Source organism: Halichoeres trimaculatus, unplaced genomic scaffold (assembly GCF_033239565.1).
Source record: "Halichoeres trimaculatus isolate MK-OKI-2021-1 unplaced genomic scaffold, fHalTri1.1 fHalTri1_scaffold_14, whole genome shotgun sequence".
Lineage (NCBI taxonomy): Eukaryota > Metazoa > Chordata > Actinopteri > Labriformes > Labridae > Halichoeres > Halichoeres trimaculatus.
In genome coordinates this window covers 11085733-11103981 of record NW_027437192.1, presented here as the reverse complement: position 1 = coordinate 11103981, position 18249 = coordinate 11085733, and the positions used below count along the sequence as shown (strand labels likewise).

The 18249-nt window shown below is 38.9% G+C and overlaps 2 protein-coding genes across 2 annotated transcripts in view; both read right to left on the bottom strand.

Annotated features, from left to right (window-relative positions):
• The window catches only part of efna3a (ephrin-A3a), a 175053-nt gene extending 164060 nt beyond the window's left edge, over positions 1-10993 (bottom strand). Inside the window, exon 1 of the mRNA XM_074687439.1 lies at positions 10797-10993. The gene's annotated coding sequence lies outside the window, so the exon portion shown is untranslated. The remainder of the gene's footprint in view (positions 1-10796) is intronic.
• A 3077-nt stretch (positions 10994-14070) lies between these two features.
• On the bottom strand, positions 14071-16576 carry cks1b (CDC28 protein kinase regulatory subunit 1B). The gene is made up of 4 exons (XM_074686873.1): positions 16435-16576; positions 16139-16206; positions 15861-15988; positions 14071-15153 (listed from the first exon to the last, which is right to left on the bottom strand). Exons 2-4 carry the CDS (start codon positions 16195-16197, stop codon positions 15104-15106), a joined length of 237 nt encoding a protein of 78 aa, XP_074542974.1. The 5' UTR covers positions 16198-16206; positions 16435-16576; the 3' UTR covers positions 14071-15103.
• Positions 16577-18249: the final 1673 nt, after the last annotated feature.

Below are 18249 nucleotides of genomic sequence, written 5' to 3'. Positions count from 1 at the left end.
GTTAGCAGTCCCAACAGGTCGGTTAAGGAAACAACTCTCGCTGCCAATCTCAATATCCTTTTTCAATAGAGCCAACTCATAGAGCAACTCCAATACAAACATAAAGTCCAGTGAGGTTAGATCAATACGGCTAACCGGCTACACGCCCGTGACCAAACATCTTAAAATCGGTATCACCAGAGATGCCAGCGCCGCTCCCCAGACCAGATCAATGTCTGACCGGCTGACTCCATTAAAAAACCTTTTATCTCCAGGAGTGAGCGGAGGAGGTGAAGGAGCTACATCTGGCTCAGGATTTAGGCCCCGTTTACACGGAGACTCCCGCAACGATTCTTCCTTTGCGTTTTCAAAAGCCACCCGCGTTTACATGAGGACGGCGTGAAAACGATCCGCGTTCATACGACTCCAGGAGGAGAAGTCTCCTCTTGTTCTTTCTTTTTCTGACGTTTTGTTGTGTGAGACGGTCGGGAATCCAACCATAACGCGCATTACCGCCAACTACTGGCTCAACTGGAAATGTGGCTGAGCGCGGAGCCTTCACCTAAAACTGCGAGTGCGCATGCGGTGACGTCAGCGTTTCACCCTGAGACGCTCCGCTCTGTGTTTACACGGAGCTGGATGGAGGAGCGGATTCAGATCTTTCCACTCTGGGGAGCGTTTTCAAAAGTTTGCGTTTTCACTGAAAACGCAACGTGGTCTCGTCTAAACGGAAGGCCAAAACGCAACGAAATGTTTGCGGAATCGACCGTTTTCGGCGTCGTGTAAACGGGGCCTTAACCTCTTGCAGGAGGTTTTGGCTGTACTTAAGTGGATGAACTCATTAAAGATCTTGGTACAGCTCTGGCTTGTTTACAGCTCAGCTTTGACCAGTGTTCAGTGAAAACAAGAACAAAATGAGGGTATGGTAATCCTGCCAGAAACTGTAAGGATTAAGCCTGATTTTAATCCCTCATTGGTAGCCCCCACCAATTTTAGAGAGGAAATTTTCTCCCAGATGAGTTGTGGTTTGATGTTCAGTTTAAGAGGGGGTTATAATGCCTGATTAAATAAATTAAATATCAAAGGGTTGGCTTTCAAGAAATCAGATTTATTTCTGGCATGGCAGAAATTTTGTCTTTTGTCTCGCTGTCCAGTTTTGTTTCCTCTATGGAGGAAGCAAAAGAAAAAGCTCTTACTAACTGTAGGGAGCTTGTATTTGATGGAGTTCTTATTAAATGTTTTATGAATCAGAGCTGCTTTGGTTGTGGGTTTAATTTTTTTTCTGACTAAACTCCACTAAATAAAAGCATGACTTTATGTCTTTGTAGTCTGTTTCTATCCCACTAAATAATCTCATAGATAGTTTCACTTATTACACCAGCTTTTTTGTCCTGTGTGAGCACCAATTTTTTGTACCTTTAAGTAGTGCAGAAAAGCCAGATCAAAACATAACCGTCGTAACTTCATTACTGTTTACGGTAACTTTAGGGGGCTGTTTACACAAAAACGGTTTTAGTGTGAAACGCAAAAGTTTTGTTGCATTCCAGCCTCGCGTTTCCACGGAAAAGGCGTTTCAGCCGACCAAAACCGCAAACTTTTGAAAACGGCCTCCAGAGTGGGATTTCTCTGAAACGCAGCTGACACCATTGGCGTGTAAACAGTAAGCAGGCGTTTTCAGTGGAAACGATGACGTCATGCTGCACTTAGCGCTTCATTCATACAACAGGACAACAGCACCGTTGTTACAATCGTCGCAAACTACTGTGTTGTGCTTGTGCTGCTCAATCTGCTGTATCTGCTGACTGTCTTTCAACAGAATGTGCATCTGTTGCTCCACTCTTAAATTTAGTATTCACCAATTCACCAGATGATCGGCTCAACTCTTCTTTGGTGGAGATCTCCCAAAAGCGGCTTCTGGACAAGACAGTTATAGCACCACCTTCAGGCCTGGCATGCTTACTACAGCGTTTTCAAATGTCAAACAGGGCCTTGGTGTAAACATAATGAAATTCCAATTTTCTCAAAAGATTACTCAGGGTTTCAAGTCACTTGGCCAATTAATACATAAGATTCATTATTCAACATGACGGTGAGGTTACATTTGCACCAGCTTAAAAGTGTTCCAGTACAAAGAATATATCTCACTCAGGTAAAGGATGAGAATAAAGCAGTGAGTAGCAGAAGACAAACTTGGTCTATCGCCAAAACATGTTATACTAATCCTACTTAGCACCTAGCTAAACGGCACGCTCAAACTATGCTCGTAACTAGAGCTGCAATCCCCGGAGACCAAGGTCCGAACTTGAATGTCAAAGGAGGAGTCATCCTAGACGCTCTACCAGCCAGGTTCCTTCTGTGCATGCCTCGGCTCATGGACTGAGGCCATGACCACACATAGCCAGGTTTTCAGGAAACTGCATATATTTTAATACGTTTAGGCCTGTTGTCCACATAAAATTGTAGTTTTACTTAACTTTAAACAATGTTTTCTGAAAACTCAGGCCAAAGCAAAGATTTTTGAAAACACTGATTTCGTGGTTTCACCGAGAAGCCGGGAAACAGAGTTTTTGATTCTCAAAATGTCACAGCTGAATAACAGAGGTTCAGAGGTATGTTTGGATGGCACGAGTTGCACATCTGAAACACAATGCCAAATGTGGGTGTGGCATTCTTCAAGCGGCACTCACCAGGCAATGTGTCCTGTGCGTGTGGACAAAAGTATGTATGAAAACGAATTGGGGGGAGGTATTTGTTTTTAAAATACCCAGCTACGTTTGTAAAAGGCCTAAGTCACATATAGACACCGTTTTCATGACGTTACCCATCTGTTTCTGTAGAGGAGCTTTTGCTAGCAACTATAGGATGTCATTTACGTCAGTCAAGCCTTTGAATAGATTTAAATTGTAAGTTCAGTGAGTGCTGATAGAGAAGTGAGCTATTTAGGACCAAACCCCTTTTTAAACTAGGCTGTTTTTCTGCCATCAGCCTCAAGTGGACATTTGGTGAACTGCAGTTCTTAGCATCAGCTTCATATTTTAAGACGAAAGGTTGTGTTTGTTGTGAGGAACACTGGTCAAATAGTTCGGTACACTAAACAGTGGTACAAGTTGAGTTTACAAAGATTGCTCGATGTCAAGTTCCACAAGTATGAATAAAAATACGTCACCTCATTGCTTTGCTTCCTGCAGAAATGATTTGAACAAAACAAAGTAGAGTTAGAGAGAAGATCCGATATGTTTCCAAAACAAATGCATGTCGTGGCAAAAGTACCGTCCTTTCAACAGTGGGCGATGGTGCTCATGAGAAATGGAGTCTTGAACCCTGGAAAAATATCTAGATTTTGGACAGTCCTTACAGCTTTTTTAAGTCATATTGAAAATATAAAAATCTATAAGATGAAACCAAATTCATCCAGTATTAAAGTCCCTGTTAAAAACTTTACAGAAGTCATGTGAAACTTTGCAGAATAACCTCTGAGCTGTCACAGTGAGTGACGTTCACTTTAATTTCGTGTGGAGAAATAATGCATGCCACTGACGCAGCTCACAGCAGGGGACTCAACATACATTGCATCAAGACTTGAAATAAAGTCTTTTGCTTTTCTTTTTGTCTCCTATAATGTGCTCAGCAGTGTGCCTTTGCCTCTGGACACACCCCACCAAGAGCTTTGATTTAATATATGACACTCATTTTAGCCAGAATTGCCCTTCTGGACCCCAAGGTCTCATGTGGTGTGCCTTAGAGGGCGGCGGATCATTTCATAGTTTCATTTTCCCTGACAGTATCAGTCTGATGCAGATCGCTTAATCACATTAACTAAATTATACATTTAGTGAAATGTATTATTCAAGCATTAATTTGTCCCGGGCAGTTTGTTGTTTCACAGAATATTAACCTTAGAATGGATTGTGTGTTTTTTCTGTATGCTTTGATAGATTAGTCTTATAAATTATTTCTTGCTGTTCATTTTTAGAGAATGATGCACTGGACACTCTAATGGAGCAATTTTGGGCTCTTTGTTCCATCACTCGTCTCTCCAACAGCAGCTCCCTCTCTTCTCTTGCACTCTGTATCAAACTCTGCTTCCTTTTAGAGGCGTCCCGCTGAGCCAAAGACACCCAGACATAAATACCCCTTCTCGCCAAAGCACTTTCCATCTCTCCGTCTGACCTTCTTTCTCTCTACATAAATGTGTTTCTGTCTCCAACTCTCCCTTTTTGTATTCCTTTTCCATTCACGTCTCTCTTCCCCACCTGCTCCTGTAAAGACTTCCTCTCTAACCTGCACGGCTTTGTCTCTTTGTGTCTCGCCTGCTTTTATCTGTGTAAAACTTCTCTCCACTGTGTCTGTCCTCTGGTCCTTATCAGAGCTCGACTTTACACCTCGTTATCCACAATCACGCTCTTCTCTTACTGCTTTTCAGTTCACTTCCAGCTACTCACACAACTAGTTAAAATCGCAATACTTCAGAATGCTTTTGGAAATGGTCCTAATTGTTTAAGGGTATGATGTTGATTCCCAATACAAAAGTGGACAAGTGCTAAAGAAACTGCGTTTCTCAAATCCATACATAAACTAGAAAATCAATCAGAGAGAGCAGACCTCTGCCAAGCGTATTGTGATTGTCACGAAGCACTTAAGTCCTACTTTAATGTTATACTCCCTGTCAGCAGACTGTCTGCTGCAATTTGGTGTTAGTTGCAGGTTTGTACGATAAATTGTTACCCGACAATGTTGAAAATTATGATGACCAAGTACATATTTCATATTCTGGATCTTAGTATCTAGAATATCGCCAGGATCTGGATTGTAATTTTACATCCGACATAAATTATGGTGACCTTGTCTTGTATTGTTTTGCAAAGCAATCGGACCATTTATCATGGAGTTATATACACATATGGTGAAAACAGCCCTACCTCACAATGATAAAGAATCCTTTAGAAAAATCCTGGATCCAGACGGTGATCAAGATCACCTACAAAATTTAATCACTTCTTTCTTATCCCAATTTGAACATTTCCTGAAAATTTCATCAAGATCCTTTCATTACTTTTGAAGTTGTGTTGTTCACAGACAGACAGACAAACTCTCCCAAAAGCATAACCTCCTTGGCGCAGGTGATGAGCACATACTATCACAAGGCCTGTAACCTGAACATGTGTTTCAAACTTCATCTTCAACCACGATTCTCTGAGCCAATGATCTAGTCATTATCCGGAAACTATGTTTGAACCCAGGTTTTAATTTACAGTTAAGTCTCATTTTCATGGCTGAGGCCACTAACTTGGCTTCGTTATTACATAAAAATAAGGTAAAGTAAGGTGTATTTTCCCCTTGGGGATCAATCATGTAATGTAATACTATTAAGCAAGAATTTAAAGTTTTACTTCTAACTGAGTTCCTCCAAAACCAAACATGATACTCACACTTGAATAGAACCAGATTACGGTGCATTACTCCACTCCTCAGGATCTTTCAACTTAAATTGTTTAATTCAAAAGATCTTTTGGCCCGAGGAGGTAAAACTCTGCAGTTTTTCATGAAAAACCTGAGAAAAGAGAAGATGCTTTGTTTCTCTGCACCGGCAACAGCAGTGCCTAGAGGAATTATGGGATGTAAGGTTGTTTGGTTTATCATCATTTAATAGAAACACATTAAGATTTAGCACAAACATCAACTTGAATCCAAAACTGACTGAGTTTAGAATGACTGAGAATGTCAAAGGTCAGGTCAGCTATTATGTCAAATTCAATGTCAAAGAAACATCCAGAATTGGAAAACAAACATGCTGATTATTTTTGAGAAACTGAATAATCAAGAGTTTGCTTCACTGTTCACCAAAATGATTTTTGGCTATTTCTGACCAGTTCTTGCGGATGCTGTATGTCAGTAACTCCTGGAGGGAATAGCTTTAACTTTTACAGAGATGGCGACTTAAGACTAAAGGTCATGGTATCTGTGACCTTAAGCTCGTCCAAATGGCATAGAGGTTGTATCTCAGAGAGGTCTGGTTGGGATTTTGTAAAATCGTTTCTTTATACCTTCCTTTCTGTCTTCCCATCGCCTAGCCACTCAGGATATCTTGTGATTGAGTTGTATGTACCCCATGAACTCTGTTCAACAATTTCTATGTCATTTAACCATTTTTTTCTTGCAAAAAAAAATTAATAAAACCAAATGAAAACTGATTTTCTGCAATGCATTTCAATGGACGTCAGGGCAGTGAATGTCCAGGTGTGTGGGAACAGCTATCTGCAATGTGGCTGGCTCATTGTGTTAGAGGGTGGGACTTAACCACAGGTCAATTGGAATGTCTGAGCTAGAGTGAGGGGTCTTAAACACCAAGGACTACGTATTACTCCTCCCACAAAAGTAGGGATGGGTACCAAATTAGGAATTTTTATAGGTACCGACCTAATTCTGTAAAAAGTACCGGGTACCAATTCATGTAAAATTGAAAGGTACCACCATAAGGTACTTAAAAACATCCTTGTGACTGTGAGGGACTGGAAGAGTAGGCCATTTTCCATGCTGGACATGAACACAGCATTGCAAGGTGATATACTGAAGAACAAATATATTCAATTGCAGAAATGTGAGATTTTATTATTATCAAATTATATTAAATTGATATATTTTTACCACATAAACAAGAAAAAGTACTGGTAATTGTTACTGTAAAGTACTGATACCAACTGCCAGGTACCGGGCATCTGTACCGTATCGTTCCAAATGTGAAAGGTACCCATCCCTACACAAAAGGCTTCTTCTTGTTGAGTGGGAATCTTTAAAGCGACTGAGGCTAAGCCTCAAACTTGTTTTCTATACCTGTGACCAGGATATCTCCAGCAGAAAAAAAGGCTTTTCTGGTGGGCTGTAAATTATACGGGAACTTAAGTGGAAATTAAGTAGGAATTGAAAAGAGCCTTGTACCCCCTCTTTAATGCCAGACTTTGGACTTTTTCTGATTTTAATCTCATAATTCTTTTCTTTTCTCTCAATATAGACAGAATTCTGATGTACAAATCAAAATCAAAAAGTATGTATTCTTAAAAAAAGAGTTCTGAGGAAAAAGTCTGTATTTTTCCCCAAATATTTGAAAATTAAAAATCTTGTGGCCTTAATCTTCTTTCCCTAATAACAAGAAAGTTTATCATCACATTAATCAAGGTAAGAAAAAATTTCCTCATAAATGCAGACATGCTTAAATCACTGAGTTCTTAGGTAAGCGTGCTCTTCTAATCATTTTTCTAAAGACAAACAGGAAATCTCAGTCCCAGACACATCGTCACAGTGATTCTGTGGGTAACACTTGTGGATGTTAACCACATATTGACTGGTTTATGGAGACAAGCTTAACACAAAGCAATCAGAAGTTCTGGTATAATCATGAGTGGCAATTTTGTCATATTTTGGTTGATTATCTTGCGGCCCTTCAGGGATCGAAAGAACCACAGAAGAAAATATAATGACAAAAGTTCAGCTTTGATCTTTATCATCTGCAAAGACGACAGAAGAAACTGACAACAAATTTTTTAAAAAGGTTATTTTTTATGCACGATCGGACGAGAGATGACAAAGGAGATTTGAAAACTGCTAACTTTATCACTTTAAATGATCTTTCTTCATTTCTCATTTTCATAGATAGACAGTCAGTCAGGCTTTTCAAATGCAATGTTCTGCCTCTCTTATTTGGATAAATTGAATTTAACAAATCACACAACTAAAAGATGTCACCTTAGGATTGAGAACTAATTTGAATTTCAAGGACTTGATGGCCGTTTAGTTGACCAAACAATGCCTCATTTAATCATCTCAATGATCTCATGTTCAAATGAAAACAGAAAATGTTTTTAGTAAGTCAACCTCAACCTTTCCCTGGTTTGCCTGGATACTGGTTCAGGGTGAAATATTCTTTGGACTCCTTTGAAGGGAGATTATGCAGATTTATAGTGTAAGTGAATAATGCAGACGCTGTAGATTTTCAATAAAAAGGTCATCACTCGTATAAACTACTTCATTATTTTTGCTCACCTTGCTATTCTCTAAATACAGTTCCAGATTAAGGTGAGCATTTACTTTCAAGGCTCCAACAGGAAGCAATTTTCAGCATGATTTATAGATACCTGTGGCAGGCGCTCAAGCTCTTTTCCACCTTAAGGCGTCAAACATCTTATTCTGCCCAACGCGCATCGCTGGATCTCAGCAGGAGGCTCAGATTGCTGACCATCACAGCCCAATGATTACCTCGGCAACATTCCCCAGAAATAGTCCAAAATCTCTCTGTGATGCACAACACATTTTCTTTCCTCCATTACCCATGACTTTCAAAACTGTGCAGTTACTACCCACCAAGTCTGTCTGTGTGTCTGAGCCCTGTGAGCGTCCTCTGTTTGTCTATGTGCATCTGGGCCACACGAATCTGCTTTTGTTTGCGTAAAGCAATGTTAGTTTAAAGACATGTTTCTAGAGATGTGGTGTGGGGGTAAAAAGATGGTTTCATTTTTATATGGACTGTAACCCTGAGTCATTCATGCTTTGTTTACATTTGTGCTCAAAGCAGCAGAGATGCAGATTGAATTCATGGAGATGCTTCCTGTTTGTAGTGTTGTGTTTTACTGCCCTCCTCAGGCCACAGTGTGGAACTTGTGGTGAAAATGGAGTGACCTGTTTTTTGGCCTCAGTGTTTCTTATGTCTGACTGCATTTGAAAATGTTCTGTTTTGTGATTGGATTATATTTTCCTCTCTCCTCACCAAGGAGGTTGTGTTTTTGGGAGAGTTTGTCTGCTCGTCTGTTTGTCTGTGAACAACACTCAAAAAGTAATGAATGGATCTTTATGAAATTTTCAGGAAATCAAAATGGGATAAGGAAGAAGTGATTAAATTTTGGAGGTGATCCAGATTCAGGATTTTTCTTAAAGGATTCTTTATCATTGTGAGATAGAGCCGTTTTTACCATAGGTGTATATAACTCCACGATAAATGGTCGGATTGCTTTGCAAAACAATACAACATGTCACAATGGTTTCTGATGTTTCTGATGTAAAAGTACGATCCAGATCCTGCCAATATTCTGGATACTAATCCGGAAAATGAAATATGAACTGGCTGATAAAAATTTTCAACACACAGGTAACAACTTATCGTACAAACCTGCGACTAACACCAAATTGTAGCAGACAGTCTGCTGAAAGGGAGTATAACATTAAAGTAGGACTAAAGTGTTACGTGACAATCACGACATGCTTGGCGGAGGTCTTTGCTCTCTGAGTGCTTTTCTAGTTTCTCTCTTGGACGACAAGCACCTAAAGCATAGAAGCCTTGGAGGTAACTGGATGGGATAGAAACATGGCATCTACTGTAATTTATTCAAATATGACACTAGCTTTATCCAATGACTATTAAAGACCAGATCCTAGCATACTGATGCAAATAATTCATGGTAATTAACAACTGTGCGTCTCAAAGTGGGGTTCAAGAAACAATGATAGGGGGGGTCATAAAATGCCTTCCAAAATCAAACTATTTACCTATATGTAATCTATTATTGTAAAAATATCACCAGAAAATGTGGTTAACATCTTTTATAAATGTTTGATCCACATTTCAACCATTTCCTCTGTGCCACAAGAGCAAGACCTGAGGTGACTTAGCAAGGACAGAAACAAGTAAGTGCACATAAGTAGTCTCATTTTTACCACTCTGCTAGATTAAGTACTTTTTCTGGGGATGTCCCGATATTACAATTTCACTTCCGATACGATACCGATACTGCAACATTGAGTGTTGGCTGATACCGATATTAATCCAATATGATATCAGCATTAAACATGCATACTTTTATTACTTATATTGTAGTATGTCTGTCGTGTTAGAAAAGGCTTGATTAAGAGATATCATTCAAACAAAGAACAGTAGTCAGCAACAGTAGGTATGAGGAAAAACTGACCCATTTATTATTAACCAATGGGTAACAGAAACTGCTTATATCGGAGATTTTAGATGCATTCCCATACTTGTTTTTCTGCCAATATAGGACTAATATCCAATATCAATGTCGGATTGGGACACCTCTAATTTTTTCCTTTCTCTGGTTACACTATTTTGGGGGTAACAGGCTGAAAAGTGTGGAGTACCCTTTTATACATTTAACTTTTCATGGTGTCTGCTGCATATTTGTCCCTTTTTTCTTTGTTTTCTCTGCTCAGGTGACACTGCTGGTTGATGATTTAAAATACCTAGTTCTGGGTGTTTATAACCCAGCAGCTGCCTCTCAGGTAGTGATTTGTGGCTCTGCTGTGTTATGTCTTATATTTTTTACTGTTTTAGTCTCCATTGATATTTATTTAGTTTGATTATTTATTACCTATTCAATTATGAATCCCTTGGTTTTGGATTTTAGTTTTGTACTTTCTTTCATTTTATTGAGTCATGTAATGGATTTTCATAGGATCACCGTGTATAGTGAAATGTCCTCAGTGACATTAATTGAAATAATCAAATCAAACAGAGTGATTGATGTCCTTTTGGAATAAGCAGCTTTAGTCGATACCTGTGTTTATATCCATTATAAGGTAAACTTTTAAAGATGGTGTCAGCAGGAATTTTCGTTAAATGTTAGTACATTTATTCAGACTTCTCTGTGGATCAGTCCCAGCAGGAAGAGCACAACTACAGCGTCTGACTGTAAGTATATGAACACACTTACTAGCCCAGCAACCACTTTTAGCATCGCATTTCTACATGGGAGAGACTCCAGAGCCGTGCACCTGTCTTTGCATGTTAGCTAATCACTGGGTTAACGGACACATACCTGCTCAATAAAAAGTCATCTCCTGTCGCTCTTTGTCCTGAGCTGCTCTCCAAGTGCCCGAAAGTGAGTGAAAGTTGAGCCAAGCTTCACCCCAGTGTAAAACTTTAACTTTTTGGCGTTTTATTTCTCTTTGGTTGTGTTTATCCTCCGTGTAACGTCCACTATCGTAGCCGCTAGGGATAGCTACTTCCACTCGCTAACCAACACGCAAAGTCACTTTACGCACTGGGCCTGCAGTGATTGGCTGATGTAATCACGATGGAACAGTGGAGCGAGGATGACGTCATCTCCAGCGTTCCATTTGCCGAGTAGGAGAAACTTGACACAGCAGCAAGATTTCTTTATAAATATTGGACAATGCTATGTTTAAGGCTGATTTAGCGTGGCAAACACTAGTCAGAAATGCTAAAATAAACATAATATTACAGTAGCTCAATTACTGTTTACACCCAGGGCAGTCATCTTTGATTGTCAGCTCGGCAGTGGTGTGGATCTGCCGACTTCCCAGTAGGAAATTTTGACATCGGTGGCATTCCAGTTGAAATATTCCTCTTTGGACTCTTAAATCCTGATTTTAAAGTCCAAATGAAACGTATTGCATTTTGCTTGAAAATATGTTGAATTTGATTTGTAGGATCTGTAATGATTGGCAGATTGTCAGACAAATCAGCCCTCATTCAGTAAATCTTTGTCACATTGTGGTTGTGTTTTATTAAAGACCAGATTATAGCTCAGGGCAATATATCAATATGGTGGCAATGCTAGTTTTAGCTGCAGCAGTAAATGTTGAATCCCAAATTTGTGCTCAAATCTAAATTTTCCTCCCCCGTTGGTGTTGTGTTTATGTGTAGGTGTGTAGTTTATACAGTTTTTTGTCGTAACATTTTATGTTCATCTGTCTGATGCAGCTTGTGGCCAATTTCTCAGCATCTGGCTCAGCTGAAGTTAGTTCTGCACTAACTTTCGGGGTAAAAAACAATAAAACAGGACCAAACAGCTTTTTATTACAAGTTTCAGAGAGCAGAATTTTATTTATGAAAAGCTGAATTTGTTTTTTTTTCTGAACTCCTGTTCATTAAAGAGAGCAATAATCCACTTGTTGTTTACACTGAGAATTACTTTGAGTGTGTGGCAGATGCTGTGCCTGCCTCTCCCTTTACGCTCGATCGCCATCATAACGACTTCTCATTCAGGAAAACATTTTGTCCATTAAGCTCGCAGACATTCACCGGTAGATGAGACCCATATTACACATGAAATGACAGAATTGTTTAGATTGGCAAGTAAAAAGAAAAACAAAGAGACGAGTCACGGTGCCAGACAACAGATGCCTCATCACTGTGCCTCTGGAAGAACACCAACTGTGTAGAATAATATCACACATCCACGAGGTGTGCTGTCTGGCACACAATGCTGTGTGTTTGTCAGATCACAGCCTGGTCCCAACAGGGATCAGTACATTATATTATCACAGGTAAGATGATGTGCCCCAGCACCTGATTATAGTACACATGGCTGCTTTACAGCACAAACACAGCCCACACCCACTCCTCTCAATAGTTTCATACTCTTTGAAAGTGTTACCAAGAATCCAAACCTGTTGGGTCTGAAGAGATGCCCAAATGTTACACCTAGCTTTCTGTGAAAAGAACATTTCCTCAAGCTGAGCTCATTCAAAGTAACCTTTTTAAGTGTTTAGGGTTTTGTGCACCTCCTGTGATGATGTGATGATTTGATTCAGCATCCAGCTGTGTTAAATACTTGATTGTGATTGGTCAATCGGCCAAGAAGTGTTTTCAGCAGTTATGTGTTGCCAGGGAACAAATTGATCCCACAGAAATCTATCCAAAGACTAGAATCAACACATTTCACTTCTGCCTGAGAACACTGTTTCAAGAACATTAGTCCATATATATAGCGTTTTCTTTAATCAGTAAAATTATCCCAAAGGGCTGTTTTGCATCATTTTTGTGTATTCCTTCAAGTTGCTATGCATAAGCAAGATTTTAATTAACAAGCAGGAAGTTACACCAGTTAAGTTCTTCAGGGTGAGACAAAACACCCTCATTGTCTGATCCTGCTCACCAGGCTATGATTGCCTGGGGTGGATGCATCATGACATGCAGCTCATAAGAAAACAGAACTCTTATTTTTCTGGTTTATTTCCTTCATCTTTATAGACCGCAAAGTGAAAGCTGGGAGAGAAAATGGATACAGTGACATCCTCATCAAAACTGAACCAATGCTCTATATTTATTTTTTTACCATGTCTAACTTAGTATCACATAAAATGAATACAGTCACTTAAGAAATCAGTAAATAGCACTTTTCTAGCGTTACCTTCCTGAAAGCACTTTTACATTGCTTGACATATTCACCCATCTACACTGACTTGATGGTAGAAACTACTACAATAAGGTCCATCTGTGTTAGCCAGTCACATTCATACACATTAAGACACTGATAGACAGCAGGAGCAATTTGGGGGTCAGTGCCTTGCTCAAGGAAATTTTGGCACATGCAGCTGCAGGATTGAATCTACCAGACAACGGCTCCACTGTGCCACAGCTGTCCTGACACTTAAAACTTTGATCTTTTTTTTACACGTCACTATTTCTTTTTTACGAAACAAAATTTCAGTCTTACAACAAAACCCCACACATCTTATATAGTGTTCATCGTGTTGTGAAAAATTACTAAAATAAACTTTCTGACAGGAGTAATATGGATCTTTTCGTTCTTTGATAAATCACACCTCAAGTAAAAAAAAAACAAAGTGTTATTGACAGGTGTTGGAGGTAACAGGAAACAGAAAGATGGAAGGATAGGAAGACGGATCATTTCAAAAAGGTGTTTTTCTTTTTATGAGGGAAGGCGGTTGGTTTGAACAAGACCATTTTTGATCAGTTTGTAATGTGAATTATATCAAAGTAAAAAAAAAAACCCACACCAAATGGGGTTGAGTAAATTGTCCATTTTGATGCAGTCCCATGATCCTGCAGTGCAAATAGAGCATTATAAATTCTATGCTTCACCTGCAGTAATTTAATATAAGACTGATATAAATAAATCTGGAAAACAGGATCAAAACACATTATTCACTTAGCAGACAGGAAGTTCACCCTGTACTGGTTCAGTTGTTTAATAAAAAAAACAAGTGGATTAATCATTAGTTTGCTCATATTCAGTTTTTTAATCATTCTGAAAGTTGAATAGCCTTTTCTTTTTTACACATGTAATTATAGACACTAGTCAAAAGTAGGGACAACAAAAACTTACAAGGCACAAGGTCACAAAACAAGTATTCAAGATCTAATCGTGCCTAATTGTTGAAAAGCAGAACAGTTGGTGGAGTCAAAGAAAGAGACATGCAGTAAACAATGAAAGCAGCTTTTAAATATTCAGTGCTAAATGAATACAAACAAGTGCCATTTTGAAATACTCAACACCAAAATACATTGGTTTGCAGCATTTTATTTCATAATCTTTCCTTCAAAAAGCAATGTTTTTTTCAGTCCGCATCACAACCATCAGCCCTTTCTTTTTCCATTTTCCAAAACATTTATGTTTCAGTCTGCAATCAAACATGGTGGTGAATCTTGATCCCTTCCAAACCAGAAGTCCACACTAATAAGATTTAAAAGTTAACATTTATTTCAGTCAGGGCAACACATTCATAAATACTGAGCAGCTCACTAGAACAATCAGGCCCACAAGAGACTTTTCAGGTAAGTCAAAGCTCGAGATGAGCTGAGATGCTCAAAGGGGAACATAACTTGATACTCAGTGGCTATTCAATGCGGTCTTCCATGTACATGATAAAAATTGTTAAATGCCAAGTTACAGTGTCATTTAAACCAAGCAGCAACATGTCACTTAAAACCGCAAGCTGTTGTTTTGTAGAGGGACACAAATGTATCAAGCTATCATGTCTGACCTGTGATCTAAGCTGAGCCTGCCTCAGAATGCACACCTTACAAAAAAGTTCCTCTCCCCTCGCCTTTGCTCTACAAAGCTGGAGTATCCAAGCAGGCTCAACAAGTTGACAAAGAAGTGAAGTCAAAAGGACAGTGTGAGCTGATGTGAAGGTTTCTGGTGAGTCAAAGTCTGTTCCCTAAGAGAAGGGTGGTGGGGTTTTTTTTCCCTTCAGCACATACTCAATTCCACGACTACTGTTCATAGATATCATAGTTCTTCTCCAGGTCCAACATGATCAGCCCAAATTCCAAGTCTGGTCCTTTTTTAGATGGGTTGATCTGTGGCACATAGGTCAGGCTGATCTTCCATGGACCTGGTGAATTTCTTCCTTATGAGTTCTGGCTGGGAAGAGGGCGCCGGAACAGCAAGATGTGTGGCTCTGAAGATGGAAAAAAGGGGGAAAAAAAAACAGTGTAAGCAAAAATAACGGCTGTGATGCTTTGATCACTCGAGGAAACGTGACACCAGTTCTATTATTTCTTAATGAAGGGTGAGGCTGGTGTTGACGCCTGCTGCCCATATGTTGGTGGTCACCTGTCCACCAAAACATTTGTGTAACAGTATCTTTTATCATCTGGATGAATAGAAGACACAAAAGTAGGCAAAAACATGGTTTCAGATTTAAATCAGTGCAAGGTCACAGTTAGTAGGCTCAACAACAATGACAACCTCTGACCATCTGCTGTGCTGGTTTCAGTTTTGTTGACAAACCTTTTATCATTGCAAATCATGTGACTTACCCTCTATTTTTTTGCTACTTTCCCCGTCACACTCAAATGTTTGGTGTTTTTTTGTTATTCTAATTCAGCTAAAGTATATGGGCATTTAAAGATTTTGTTAGTTTCAAATAGGCGAGCTTACACACCTTTTTATGATTAATCATAATCATTTTATTCATTGGCCATGTGCTTTATAACTAACAGCACAGTCATTCTGGGCACACCCTTAGAAGCCAAGTTCTAAAATATGCAGCCACATGTTTCCACAGCAAGCAAACACCAGGAAAATCTTCCAGCATCATCACAATCAGGTATCAATTTAACTACTGTACTTCCACATTACCAAGTACAGTAAAAATAAAGGTACCTGGCTGGTGGATCATATAGTGTACCCATCCTTGGCTCTGTTGGACCCCCAGGTTCCTCCATTCGGTCTCAGACATCAAATGTGTCTTGGGTACACGTTTTGCAATATCTTTAGGTAGCATTACATGTCTGGAAAATAAAGGACAGTGTCAACAAAAACGGGATAAGAAGCCGTTAAATTTGTCATAGTTTCTGTCCGATAAGAGCTTGTCATCTTTATGACCGTTTTTTATGACTGACACCCAGATGAAAACAGGGCATGTGGGGAGCAATACTGACCTGTACTCGTACTTCTCATCGTCGTATTTGTCAGAGTAGTAGATCTGTTTGTGAGACATGTCGAATATCTGAAGGAGACAATCAGTGGTTGTTTAACACTAAAGACTAGAATTAAATAAAGTTAGCTTTACAGAACTGTAGGCAATGCAACAGCGAGTTTCAGTTAGCATTGCTAAGCAAGTGTTGCAACGAGTTCTGCTACAAGTTAGCAAACAACAAGCGTTACTTTAACATATTCCGTTAATTTAAATGCCTATTTAGAATTAACTTGCGAGAGAGGGTGTTGTTATATTTACCTTAGATGACTGACAAACTGTCCTGTTGAAAAAGTACGTCGCTATTCCAGTATTTCCGTCCAATGCAGCGAGATGTAGTGGGTTTCTTTGTTTCCCTCTCGAATGATGGCCAGCCCGCTACTCATCGTTCAAATAGACCTCGCCTCATCCCATTGGTAGAACGAGCGGAAAAGCTTCCTTGCCATTGGCCAGATTTGTCCGTCAAAGGAAAGTGACGTAAAAGTTCACGGTGATCCTGATTGGTTGGCTATGTTAAAAAAGAAAAAAAAAAAAAAAAAAAAAGTAGAACTCTTACTTGAGGAAAACTGCAGTCCTATTCAAATATGGCATACTTTGTCATTGCATAATCTTTGACCCACATATTTACACCGTACTTTGTGTACTTTTAAAGATCTCCTGCGTATGTGAGCTATAATCCTACATAGCACTTTTATATTATTGCTATTTCACAAAATAAGTATACTTATATTGTGAAATAGCATTACTGGTAGGACTGCAATACAGTAAAATGAAAACAAACAGTGACAAGATGTTCAAAGTAAAAACAATAGTTTTACATTTACACCTTTCACAGATTTTTTAATGATTCCTCAAGTAGTATTTGGGATATTATCTTATGTCTCTTCAGTAAGTTTTATTATGAAAAATGATATAATTAACAATCATATTATATTAAAGTCACATTTAAACATTACTATTACACCTTAGGAATGATTAAATAATTTAAAACTATGTGTATTTCAAATGTTTTATAATTATATCCTGATGAGAGTAATCTTTTTAAAATAACCATTCAGTTACATTATTAAAAACAAATCTTTTACAACACAAGCACCAAATATATTTGCCAAGATAAACAGTTAATATGCTTTTATTTATTTTTTTATTTATTTATTTATTTATTTATTTATTTATTTATTTATTATTTTGATCAGTATCAGGGTATGATAAGTTAATACATGTACTGGTTGATGTTTCTAGTTGATGTACTGGTGCTCCAACCTTGTTGTGAATTATGTATAATGACAATAAAGGCAATTCTGATTCTGATGTTTAATGACAATGCACAGCAGCAGCTAAAATATGCCTTTTAGTGGCTTATTAACTACATCAGCTGAACACTATAAGTTTTATTTTGTCTGCCTTCATTGCACATCTTATAGTTCTTACTCCATTAAAATAACCATGTTTATCATCTCTGTTTTACAGCAACATTCCCAAGTCTTGCCAAATTCAGAAGTTGAAATCAACTACGACAAGAGAAATAAACAAAGGATATAGCTATGCACATTCGACTGTATTTTATTAATCAAATGTGGAATTTAAAACGTGCACAGACATTAAACCCTGTTTTTTTTTTATATCGGTGAATTTGTGTTGGTCATCCTTTCAGACACGCACACGAGTAAAAGTACAAGTGCTACACAGAAAAAAACGTTAACACTCTCTAATTTTAGCAGAAAAAAGCCAGATGATGAAATGAATGTCCACTCTGGAGAAACTGGAGTGGAGGGGTTGTCCGTCTTGGTAAGTCCCGCTGTACAAATATAGATCTGCAGACGTGTCAGTGTGCGGCTGGTCCGCGTCGCCCTACCCTTCTGTATATATATGCGAGCATGCAAGCTTTTTGAGGCTTAGGTTCACACATGAAGTTGTATTATTAAAAACTAGGGGAGGGAACAGCCGCAGCAGCTATCACCTGCCCTTTCCACCTGCGGACGTCAATCACGCTTGGATGTGCGTCGTTTTCCCCGACACGACGATTCTGTCTGATTGGTCCAGCCGTGATTTAGGGGCGGGAGCTCCGTGTCTTTT

What these genes read in the sequence shown, in the direction of transcription:
- cks1b (XM_074686873.1), bottom strand. Translation starts at nt 16,197, where the DNA reads ATGTCTCACAAACAGATCTACTACTCTGACAAATACGACGATGAGAAG. An exon ending in GATGAGAAGTACGAGTACAG is followed by an intron (nt 15,989 to 16,138) that starts GTCAGTATTGCT and finishes TTTATTTTCCAG; the next exon opens with ACATGTAATGCTACCTAAAG. An exon ending in CTATATGATCCACCAGCCAG is followed by an intron (nt 15,154 to 15,860) that starts GTACCTTTATTT and finishes TTCCATCTTCAG; the next exon opens with AGCCACACATCTTGCTGTTC.